Genomic DNA, 12,609 nt, shown 5'->3' on the forward strand with positions numbered 1-12,609 from the left:
CAACATCACAATCTATCTCTTCTGCTGTACTCTGTTATCTGGCTTACAGAATAAAGCAATTTACATGGATAAACTCGGTGTTGGTGAGTTCAAGCTATCTGATAAGGATTGTCCGCAGTGATTATATCTTCTTATACAGGCCAGGCATAGAGGTCTCACTAGGGATATCTGTCAGGATAGCGGTCATCTGAGCATGGGGTGTCATCTGAGCATGAGGGTGTCATCTGAGCATGGGGCGGTCATCTGAGCATGAGGGTGTCATCTGTGCATAGGTGCTCATCTGTGCATAGAGTGGTCATCTAAGCATGGGCAGTCATCTAAGCATGGGGTGGTCATCTGTGCATGGGGCGGTCATCTGTGCATGGGGCGGTCATCTGTGCATGGGGTGGTCATCTGCATGGAACGATCATCTGAGCATGGGGTGTCATCTGAGCATGAGGGTGTCATCTAAGCATGGGGCGGTCATCTGTACATGGGGCGGTCATCTGTACATGGGGCGGTCATCTGAGCATAGGGCGGTCATCTGAGCATGAGGGTGTCATCTGTGCATAGGCGCTCATCTGTGCATGGAGTGGTCATTTGAGCATGGGTGGTCATCTTTGCATGGGGTGGTCATCTGTGCATGGGGTGGTCATCTGTGCATGGGGCGGTCATCTGTGCATGGGGCGGTCATCTGTGCATGGGGTGGTCATCTGTGCATGGGGCGGTCATCTGTGCATGAGTGTGTCATCTGTGCATGAGGCGGTCATCTGTGCATGGGGCGGTCATCTGTGCATAGGGCGGTCATCTGTGCATGGGGCGGTCATCTGTACATGGGGCGGTCATCTGAGCATGAGTGTGTCATCTGTGCATGGGGCGGTCATCTGAGCATGAGGCGGTCATCTGAGCATGAGTGTGTCATCTGAGCATGGGGCGGTCATCTGAGAAATCTTGAAACATATTGTGAAAAACAAAGATTGCCAGAAGTCTCACTAAAGGTCGGAAAAGTGGTTTAAATACACTTTTAAATGTTTGAAAACTCAATTGCAGTAATACTGTCGAGTGCACGCATATTTATGTAAATGTATAGCTTGTGGCTCCTGGCAGTCATACGTTTTTTTTTCTGGCTCTTTATGTCTGTGAGGTTGGCCACCCCTGACATAGCTATGTGAGGACTTATTTTTTGCGGGACACGAAACATTTTTTTAATGCCATCATTTAATTTACCATATCTTGTATTGGCCGTGCCGTTTTTTGCGGTCCGCAAAAACAGAAGCCGCCCGTGTTGCCTTCCCGAAATTTGCGGAACGGAACGGGCGCCGGCAATATAAATGTCTATTCTTGTCCGCAAAGCGCGGACAAGAATAGGACATGTTATATTTTTTTAACAGGGCCGCGGAACGGACCCACGGATGCGGACAGCACACGGAGTGCTGTACGCATCTTTTGCGGCCCCATTAAAGTGAATGGGTCCCAAACAACGGTCGTGTGCATGAGGCCTCAAAGTGTGAGCAGTTACAATACATCATTATTGAGTAAACCTTACTGATCAATGTATTTATCAAAAAATCAGATTTAGCCTGAGTTCTAAGGCGTGACTTAAAGGGGTTTTCTCATCTCAGACAATGGGGACATATCGCTAGGATATGCCCCCAGTGTCTTATAGGTGCGGGTTCCACCGCTGGGACCCGCACCTATATCGAGAACGGACCACCGAAAGTGAAGGAGAGCGCACTGCGCATGCGCAGCCGTCCTCCATTCATTTTTATGGGGCCGCCGAAAATAGCCGAGCGCTGGCTCGGCTATTGCCGTCTGCCCCATAGAAATGAATGGGAGCATGGGCCGCGCATGCGCGGCACGCTCCCATTCACTTCTATGGGAGAGGCGGGGATTAGCGCTTGGTAGTGGACGGACCCCGGGAAATCTGGGGTCCTCCGGCCACAACGCTCCCCGCTCCGTTCTCGATATAGGTGTGGGTCCCAGCGGTGGGACCCGCACCTATCAGACAATGGGGGCATATCCTAGCGATGTGCCCCATTGTCTAAGATGGGAATACCCCTTTAATTGATAATATCTGAACAATGCACAGTGGGGCAGACAGTACTACAAGTCCTCCTTTATCTCTCGGAACATGAGAAAGGCTTGGATATCAATGGAATGAAGATGAATGGCTTGGATAAGTAAAAGTGTTCCAAAGGTATTACCACAGTGACACAGTGAGAGGTTTGGTCTGGGAAAACAGGTATTTACAGCCAGGTGAGGTCAAATACTGGACCGGATTTTAAGTGCCGGTCCGGGTTTTGGCAGCACCTGGCTGTCCTTAACCCCTTAAGGACTCGGCCCTATTTCACCTTAAGGACTTGGCCATTTTTTGCAAATCTGACCAGTGTCACTTTAAGTGCTCATAACTTTAAAACGCTTTGACTTACCCAGGCCGTTCTGAGATTGTTTTTTCGTCACATATTGTACTTCATGACACTGCTAAAATTGGGTCAAAAAAGTTAATTTTTTTGCATAAAAAAATACAATTTTTACCGAAGATTTTGAAAAATTAGCAAATTTCAAAGTTTCAGTTTCTCTACCTCTGTAATACATAGTAATACCCCCAAAAATTGTGATGACTTTACATTCCCCATATGTCTACTTCATGTTTGCAGCATTTTGGGAATGATATTTTATTTTTTGGGGATGTTACAAGGCTTAGAAGTTTAGAAGCAAATTTTGAAATTTTCAGAAATCTTCAAAATCCCACTTTTTATGGACCAGTTCAGGTTTGAAGTCATATTGTGAGGCTTAGATAATAGAAACCTCCCAAAAATGACCCCATTCTAGAAACTACACCCCTCAAGGTATTCAAAACTGTTTTTTCAAACTTTATTAACCCTTTAGGTCTTCCACAAGAGTTAATGGCAGATGGAGAAACAATTTTGAAATTTCAATTTTTTGGAAAATTTTCCAATATAATCAAGGGTTAACTGCCAAACAAAACTCAAAATGGGTTGCCCCGATTCTGTAGTTTGCAGAAACACCCCATATGTGGTCGTAAACTACTGTTTGGCCGAACGGGAGCACATAGAAGAAGGGGAACACCATATGGGTTTTGGAAGGCAGATTTTGCAGGACTGGTTTTGTTTATACCATGTCCCATTTGAAGCCCCCTGTTGCACCCCTAGAATAGAAATTTCAAAAAAGTGACTCCATCTAAGAAAGTACACCCCTCAAGGTATTCAAAACTGGGTTTACAAACTTTGTTAACCCTTTAGGTGTTCCACAAGAGTTGATGGCAGATGGAGAAACAATTTTGAAATTTCTATTTTTTGGAAAATTTTCCAATATAATCAATTTTTTCCAGGAGTAAAACAAGGGTTAACTGCCAAACAAAACTCAAAATGGGTTGCCCCGATTCTGTAGTTTGCAGAAACACCCCATATGTGGTCGTAAACTACTGTTTGGCCGAACGGGAGCACATAGAAGAAGGGGAACACCATATGGGTTTTGGAAGGCAGATTTTGCAGGACTGGTTTTGTTTATACCATGTCCCATTTGAAGCCCCCTGTTGCACCCCTAGAATAGAAATTTCAAAAAAGTGACTCCATCTAAGAAAGTACACCCCTCAAGGTATTCAAAACTGGGTTTACAAACTTTGTTAACCCTTTAGGTGTTCCACAAGAGTTGATGGCAGATGGAGAAACAATTTTGAAATTTCTATTTTTTGGAAAATTTTCCAATATAATCAATTTTTTCCAGGAGTAAAACAAGGGTTAACTGCCAAACAAAACTCAAAATGGGTTGCCCCAATTCTGTAGTTTGCAGAAACACCCCATATGTGGTCGTAAACTACTATTTGGCTAAACGGCAGGACATAGAAGAAGGGGAACGTCATATGGTTTTTGGAAGGCAGATTTTGCTGGACTGGTTTATTTACACCATGTACCCTTTCAAGCCCCCTGATGCACCCCTAGAGTAGAAACTCCACAAAAGTGACCCCATCTAGGAAACTACGGGATAAGGTGGTTGTTGTTTTGGGACTATTTTAGGGGTAAATATGATTTTTGGTTGCTCTATATTACTCTTTTTTGAGGCAATGTAACAAAAAAAAAATTCTAAAATTGTTTCTACATTCGCTATTTAGTTTTGTGGAACACCTAAAGGGTTAACATAGTTTGTAAAGTAACTTTTGAATACCTTGAGGGGTGTAGTTTCTTAGATGGGGTCACTTTTTTGGAGTTTCTAGTCTAGGCTACATCAGGGGGGGCTTCTAATGGGACATGGTGTAAAAAAAAAAACTGTCCATCAAAATCTGCCTTCTAGAAACCATATGGAGTTCCCTTCGTTCTATGCCCTGCCGTGCGGCTATATAGCCATTTACGACCACATATGGGGTGTTTCTGCAAACTACAGAATCAGGGCCATAAATATTGAGTTTTGTTTGGCGGTTAACCCTTGCTTTATTACCGGCAAAAAGGATTCAAATGGAAATTTTGCCCAAAAATGGTTGTTTTGGCACCGTTTTTATTTTATATTTTTAACACCGTTCATCCGAGGCGTTTGGGCAAAAGTTATTTTTATAGCGACGACTTTTACGCACGCGACGATGCCCAATATGTATGGTTCTCAGACTTTGGAGACACTAAGCAGGCATCCTGAAAACTGCGGCCCTCCAGATGTTGTAAAACTACAATTCCCACCATGCCCTGCTGATGGCTGTAGGTTGTCTGGGCATGCTGGGAGTTATAGTTTTACAACATCTGGAGGGCCGCAGTTTGAGGATGCCTGCACTAAAACTAATATTTTTTTGGGAAAAAAAAAATGTTTCCGTGTCTCAAGTCCGAGAGCCATAGTTTTTTATGTTCTCTAGTGGACTGTTGGGGATTATAAAAATTTAGTACTCCATGGAAGTGTGATACTCCCTGAAGCAATCGATAACGCAGAGGCCCGGATGATCGGGGCAAGTGTCGCACTGAGTGGTGGTGTCCTTCCGTATCCCCCTCCTGCGACACACTCTGCACTTTTTTTGGGTTCGTCCCTTCTTTCCAGTATGGGGGACCACACCTGGAAAGTGTTGGCCAGGGACGATCCGGGCGCCTCCAATTCCCGAGGTACTCCGGCCTGCTCTTTCCCGGTCCGAAAAGATCAGGTCCTTGAGGACTGCCTCATAGAATTGGAGGAATGTCCCTGTGCTGCCAGCGCTTCGGGATAGTACAAAAGAGTTGTACATGGCAACCTGCACCAAGTAGACCGCAACTTTTTTGTACCATGCCCGGGTTTTGCGCATGGCGTTATATGGCGTGAGGACTTGATCAGAGAGATCAACTCCTCCCATATACCGATTGTAGTCGACGATACAATCGGGCTTGAGGACCGTTGCCGCGGTACCTCGCACAGGGACAGGGGTGATGCCGTTACCGTGGATTGTGGACAGCATAAGGACATCCCTCTTGTCCTTATACCTGACCAGCAACAGGTTTCCACTGGTAAGGGCACGGGTCTCACCCCTGGGGATAGGTACCTGGAGGGGGTAGGCAGGGAGGCCGCGTTGATTTTTCCGCACGGTCCCACAAGCGAACGTGGATCTGGCGGCAAGGGACCTGAACAAGGGAATGCTGGTATAAAAGTTGTCCACGTACAAGTGGTAACCCTTATCCAGCAGTGGGTACATAAGGTCCCACACGAGTTTCCCGGTAACACCCAGAGTGGGGGGACATTCTGGGGGTTGAATCCGGGAATCTCGCCCCTCGTACACACGAAATTTGTAAGTGTACCCTGAGGTACTCTCACAAATTTTGTATAGCTTCACGCCATACCTCGCCCGCTTTGTGGGAATATATTGGCGGAAACTGAGTCTCCCCTTGAACGCAACGAGAGACTCATCAACCGCGACCTCCCTTCCAGGTACGTAGGCCTGCTGAAATGTGGCCCCAAAGTGATCGATGACCGGCCGTATCTTATACAGCCGGTCATAGGCAGGATCACCTTGGGGTGGACATGCTGCATTATCGGAATAATGCAGACATTTCCGGATGGCCTCAAACCGGGGGCGTGTCATGACCATACTGTACAGTGGGGTCTGGTATAGGACGTCCCCACTCCAGTATTGCCTGACACTGGGTTTTTGAACTAGACCCATATGCAGCACGAGGCCCCAAAATGTCCTCATCTCGGCTGCACTGACCGGCGTCCAGCCACCGGGTCTAGCCAAAAATGAGCCTGGGTTTTGAGCGACGAACTGTTGGGCGTAGAGATTCGTCTGCTCCACCATCAGATTCACCAGTGGGTTACTGAAAAAAAAAAAAAAATAGTCTATTTCAGTAAATCCCACTGTGGGAATCTGGATTCCAGGATTGCCAGCAAAATCCGGAATCTCAGGCTCAAAGTCCACTGGGGGACACCAGCTAAGTTCATCGGCAGGGGGCTCCGGTGGACTTATTTGGTGGGCCGGGAAACCAGTACGAACCCCAGGGCGGCTCGTACTAGGGTGGGCCACAGGATCCCTAGCATGTGGGGCCCCTGGCTCCGCCTGGCGGCGTCTCCGCCGCCTCGGTGGCTCATCGTCATCAGATGATGATGAAGAGGATGCGGATGATAAAAGGAACGTGGGGTCATCCTCATCCTCACTGGGGCTCTCAGAGTCGGAGGCAATCTGGGCGTATGCCTCCTCGGCCGAGAACATCCGGCGGGCCATGGGTGTGTGTGCGTGTATGTGTGCGTGTGTGGAAACCTTTATTATATGTGCGTGTGTGTGGGGGCAACGGGTGTTCGCGTACTAAAAAAGGCAAAAAAAGAAAGGGCAAGTGTTAGGAAAAAAAAAGTTCAAACTTGCTGATCAGCGGTCGGTGGGGTGGTGGGGCGGGCGATGCGCTAACACTGGACGGACGCTAAAAAGTGCCGGCCAGTCAGCGCACGCAGAAAAAAAAAAAGTGGTGGTAAGGGGGCTGGTGGTCAGGGGTGGGGGGGCTGGTGGTGGGGAAGGGGGGTGGGGTGGGGGTCTGGTGGGGGGGGCAAGTGGCAGGGGGGGATCTGGGGTCTGATGGATGGATCAAAGAAAGTTTGGAAATAAAAGTTTTTTTTTTTTTTCCTAACTAACTTTTCCCTTCTTTCCCTGCCTAACGGTGCCTCTCCCTCACTGACCCTAACCTACCTGGGTGGCGATGGGTGCAGGAGGGTGATGGATTCCGATTAGGCGGACACAGGAGCTGGTGCTGGACGATGCTGCACGGTCAGGGTGCTGGACAGGAAGAGGAGGGGAGAGAGGAGCGCAGGAAGTTTGAATCTCGCGCCTCTCTCCCCTGCACCAATCAGGACCCTGGACAGCGGCGTTCAGCACCAGGGCCAGCACCGCCTCTCCAAATCCTCGGACTGCGATAGGTGGTGTATAATTACGCCACCGATCGCAGTCTTTTTCCGGTTCATCGGGTCACAGGACACCCGAATGGACCGGAAACGCAGAAAACCGCAGGTCTGAATTGACCTGCGGTTTTCTGCGATCGTCGATGCGGGGGGGTCAAATGACCCCCCCCCCTGCATTGTTACGGGATGCCGGCTGAATGATTTCAGCCGAAATCCCGTTCCGATTAACCCCTGGGGCGCCGGAATGCCGATTTCAAGTTAGGACGTACCGGTACGCCCTGAGTCCTTAAGGACTCGGGAAATAGGGCGTACCGATACGCCCTGCGTCCTTAAGGGGTTAAATAGGCAGCTGGGCTCCAAAGCCAGGTCTTTGTGTTGGGATCTGGGAGCCTTGTGTCTGGATGAAGGCTTGCTACCTGTTTGGCGTGAAAACAGGTTGGTGCTGCTATGGTCAAGGACTCTTTGAGGCAGAATTGCTGCATGGTGTGAATTACCACCAACACCACAAGGTGACTTTTTGCTTGATTATGACTACTTGTTTTGTCACTTGCCTAAAGTGTCAATAAAACACTGAACTGTTTGATCCAAAGAACTTGTTGTTTCCTCTATACTGCGTCCGCTAATCCTGTCTACCAGAGCGAAACCCCACATCACATAAAGTGACACATGTCGGATTTGCAAAAAATGGCCTGGGCAGGAAGGTGAACACTGTCTTGAGGTAGAAAGGGTTAATACATGTTTATCCATCCTGGGATAGTAAATACATAATTGACTGAAAATACCCAAACGGAATTCCCCAAACTTTTTATGGTAGCTTGGTGTTTGTAATTTGCCTTGCTTTATATTTCAGAGATGTTTGCACTTACAATGGATAATTATTAGTTTAATGAATAATCAATGTTCCTGGGATGTTAAACAGAGGCATACTTCACAACAGACAGAAATCTGAGGAAATATGCAGAGGGGGTAGGTTACTGTGTATAAGGTCACCTTTTAAAAAAAAAATGAAATCGATATTGGCCTATGTGTTTTTTTGGAAATTTTGCAGAACTGATAAAATAGGGATATTGATTTAGGCAGCAGCAATTTTTTTTCTTGGTTACAGTTCTAACATTCCCTGTCCGGTATATTTGTTTGATCCCTGTGATCCTTTTTTGCCGGGAGTAATATTTAGATATAAAGTATTATGTATGATGTTACATAATGTATGGTATGTTTTTGGCTACTAGCGTTTGTTGAAAATTGGCCGCAGCAACACAAGATTTCTTGAGACGACTTCTTTTTAAGAAGATTCTTTCATTTATTCAGAGATAAGAGCAGCAAGACAGCATTGAAATAAATATAAAAGTCAGGCAGAATATGACATGACAAAACACGTTGCGGACATGTGAATGGAGCCTAAAACCTCATCTGCCACTTCTCTGCCCAAGCCTCCAATCTATCCAGATCCATATGCTGCCGTATACTGTCCTTTTCCGTGTTAATTACTTTACACAGTTTAGTGTCATCTGCAAAAATTGATATTTTACTGTGCAAGCCTTCTACAATATCATTAATAAATATATGTTGAAAAGAATAGGGCTTAATACTGACCCCTGAGGTACCCCACTAGTGACAGTGACCCAATCTGAGTGTGTACCGTTAATAACCACCCTCTGTTTTCTATCACTGAGCCAGTTACTTACCCACATACAGACATTTTCTCCCAGTCCAAGCATTTTTATTTTATATACTAACCTTTTATCTGGTACAGTGTCAAATACTTTGGAGAAGTCCAGATATACGACATCCATTGATTTGCCGCTGTCAAGTCTAGAACTTACCTCCTCATAGAAACTGATTAAATTAGTTTGACATGACCATTCCTTTATGAAGCCATGCTGATATGGCGTTATTTGCTTATTTTTATTGAGGTACTCCACGATAGCATCTCTTAGAAAACTTCCAAACAGTTTACCCACGACAGACGTTAACCTTACCAACCTATAGTTTCCAGGCTCTGTTTTTGGATCCTTTTTGAATAGTGGCACCACATTTGCTATGCGCCATTCCTGTGGAACACTCTCTGTCATTATAGAGTCCTTAAATATCAGAAATAAGGGTCTAGCTATGACATTACTTAATTCTCTTAGGATAGGGCGGTGTATGCCATCTGGTCCTGGCGATTTGTCTATTGTAATCTTTTTAAGACGCCGCTGTATTTCTTCCTGGGTCAGACAGGGCACTTTTAATGGGGAATTTACTTTTACATTCTGCATTTTCTTCAATGAATACAGTGGAGAAAAATATATTTACCGTATATACTCGAGTATAAGACGAGTTTTTTGGCACATATTTTTGTGCTCAAAAAGCCTCCTCGTCTTATACTCGAGTCTAGGTCTTAGCTCCGGTAATACAGGCAGTGCGGGGGGCGGCGCTCACTCAATGACGTCACGCGCCTGCGCCTCCTAGTGGGAGAAGGCGCGTGACGTCAGTGAGTGAGCGCCGCTCCCCGCACTGCCTGTATTACCGGAGCAAAGACAAAGTAAGATCACCACAGTTAAAGGTTATTAATTAGTTTAAATATACTGCTGTGAGCGCCGGGGAGGGGGATCTGTGGATGGCACTGTAGGGGGATCTGTGGATGGCACTGTAGGGGGATCTGTGGATGGCACTGTAGGGGGATCTGTGGATGGCACTGTAGGGGGATCTGTGGATGGCACTGTAGGGGGATCTGTGGATGGCACTGTAGGGGGATCTGTGGATGGCAGTGCCATCCACAGATCCCCCTACAGTGCCATCCACAGATCCCCCCTCCCCTAAACAGTGCCATCATTGCACTGTTTAGGAGAGGGGGGATCTGTGGATGGCACTGTTTAGGGGGGATCTGTGGATGGCACTATTTAGGGGGGAGATCTGTGGATGGCACTGTTTAGGGGGGAGATCTGTGGATGGCTCCCTGTATTTAATGCAGAGTGTGTGTGTATATAATGCACACTCTCTGCATTAAATACAGGGAGTCACCCTCTTGCAGATGTGTGTATATATTGTAGAGTGTGTGCATTATATACACATACACTCTGCATTATAGCTGCATTTCCCACCCTAGTCTTATACTCGAGTCAATAATTTTTCCCATTTTTTTGGGGTAAAATTAGGGGCTCGGCTTATACTCGGGTCGGCTTATACTCGAGTATATACGGTAATAGCTTTGCTTTTTCTTCATTGCTGTCTGCAACTCCCCCCTCATTACTCTGTAAAGGGCTGACACCTTCAGATTTATGCTTTTTACCATTTATATCATTGAAGCACATTTTAGGGTTAGTTTTACTCTATTTAACAATTAATCTCTAGGTCTCTAGTTTGCCTGCTTTTATTTGTTTTTTTACATATTCTGTTTTTTCCTTATAGTTTTTCAAGGCCTCCCTCCTGTTTTAGTGATTTAAATGCTTTCTTTTTGTCATTTCTTTCTTTCTTTCTTTACAATTCTATTTATCCACAGTTTTTTTCTTGTTCCTTAACCTTTTATTCCCATAAGGTATGTACCTCCCACAATTTGATTTTAGGATGGTTTTAAAATTATTCCATTTTGTGGCTGTAATTTTTATTTTTGAGAACTTTGTCTATGGCTTTTTTGAAGTTTGGTATTTTTGTTCCTCCCTGAAGAAACACTTTTTTTAAATGACAATTGGAAGGTAATTACTTTATGGTCACTATTTCCCAGGTGTCCCCCGACCCACACATCTGTTGTTCTGTCAGGTCTATTGGTTAATACTAAGTCCAGGGTGTCTTTCCCTATAGTCGGGTCCTGAACCAGTTGGGAAAGTTAATTGTCTTTGGTTATTGCCAAGAACCTTTTTCCTTTATGAGACATACAGCTTTCAGTTTCTCAGTCTATATCTGGGTAGTTGAAGTCCTCCATAATGACGACCTCATTATGATTTGCCGCCTCGTCTATTTCGTTTAGAAGTAGATTTTCTGTGGACTTTGGTATATTAGGTGGCTTATAATAAACTCCTATTAGTATTTTATTATTGTTTTTTCCTCCATGTACAGTAGTTCTACCCACAATGACTTTACATGTTCATGTCCCTCACTTATATCTTCTGAGTGTGGGCTTTAGACAGTGGTGCAGAAATGTCATACGTCATCCATAGACTTCATTTAGGCCCTACCGTACTGGCATATACTTTGTGTTTCATACTAATATTATTTTTTATGTCATATTCCATTGGAACCATATAACATCTTGTGGAGTGCCTACCATTCCTTAGTATGGCACACCTGGACTGTATGTACTGTCATACAAACTACTACCAACAACTTTGCCATGTGTACGAGGTCTTAGGGACAGCACTGAACATGATTAGGGTCCATTCACATGTACGCATTGTTTTGCGGATCCGCAAAACACCGGACTGGCACCCCAGTAGAAATGCCTATTCTTGTCCGCAGCTGTGGACAAGAATAGGACATGTTCTATTTTTTTGCGGAGCCGCGGATCGGAAGTTTGGGGCCAAGGACCGGAAATGCGGATGCGGACAGCACACTGTGTGCTGTCTGCATCTTTTCCGTCCCCATTGAAAATGAATGGGTCTGCAGCCGTTCCGCATAATTGTGGAACGAATCCGGACCCAAAGTGCGGACCTGTGAATGGAGCCTGAATGAAAAAGCCAGGACAAGCTCTCTTGGTATCAAAGGCAAATGTATCAGAATTCCCCCATCCCTAAATCTATTAATTCCAGCCAATCACTGCAATTCTTATCTTAAATACTGAACATTTCCATTCATCCTGTTCCCATCACACATGTGCAAATCTTAATGCAGTCCTGTTGACCTCTCCTGTCTGCAGTAGGGCCTGCAACTCTTTTCCATGCTCCATACGGTATTTGGTTATACGGTATTTGTTTTTTTAGAATTCGTAAATGGCTTCCCCTATCCTCAATAGCACCCTAGACGACTGCTAACTTCACCTACTCCTTAGTCTGCCCCCAACTAGTGGTGGGAGAAGTATAGAACAGCTGGCGGTCTAGTCTTATTTTCATCTGAAGAATGAATAACCTATAGAACTACTTTTGCAGTAAATGCTGTAAGTGTTTTTACCAGTGTGGACATATCTACACTGATGTTTGTTTTAGAAATCTATTAAAACTGGGAATAGTTGCTCCAAGTTGATCCAGTGTATCTGAGAATACCATGTCATGAACTCTAATTAGAGTTGAGCGAATCGAAGTTGACGAAGTGGAATTCCATCCGAATTTTAAGAAACATTCGATTCGCACCAAAATTGAATTTCCTCACGCT

The 12,609-nt window shown here is 45.4% G+C and overlaps 1 protein-coding gene across 7 annotated transcripts in view; it reads left to right on the top strand.

Moving 5' to 3' along the window:
• Positions 1–12,609, top strand: part of FLT3LG (fms related receptor tyrosine kinase 3 ligand) — a 222,231-nt gene that overhangs the window by 40,550 nt on the left and 169,072 nt on the right. For all 7 annotated transcript variants that reach the window (XM_040433060.1, XM_040433072.1, XM_040433087.1 and 4 more), the window contains exon 4: positions 8,177–8,292. In XM_040433060.1, the coding sequence (XP_040288994.1) occupies positions 8,282–8,292 (11 nt within the window). In that variant the 5' untranslated portion in view covers positions 8,177–8,281. The remainder of the gene's footprint in view (positions 1–8,176; positions 8,293–12,609) is intronic.

The sequence above is a fragment of the Bufo bufo genome, chromosome 1 (assembly GCF_905171765.1).
Source record: "Bufo bufo chromosome 1, aBufBuf1.1, whole genome shotgun sequence".
NCBI classification, from domain to species: domain Eukaryota; kingdom Metazoa; phylum Chordata; class Amphibia; order Anura; family Bufonidae; genus Bufo; species Bufo bufo.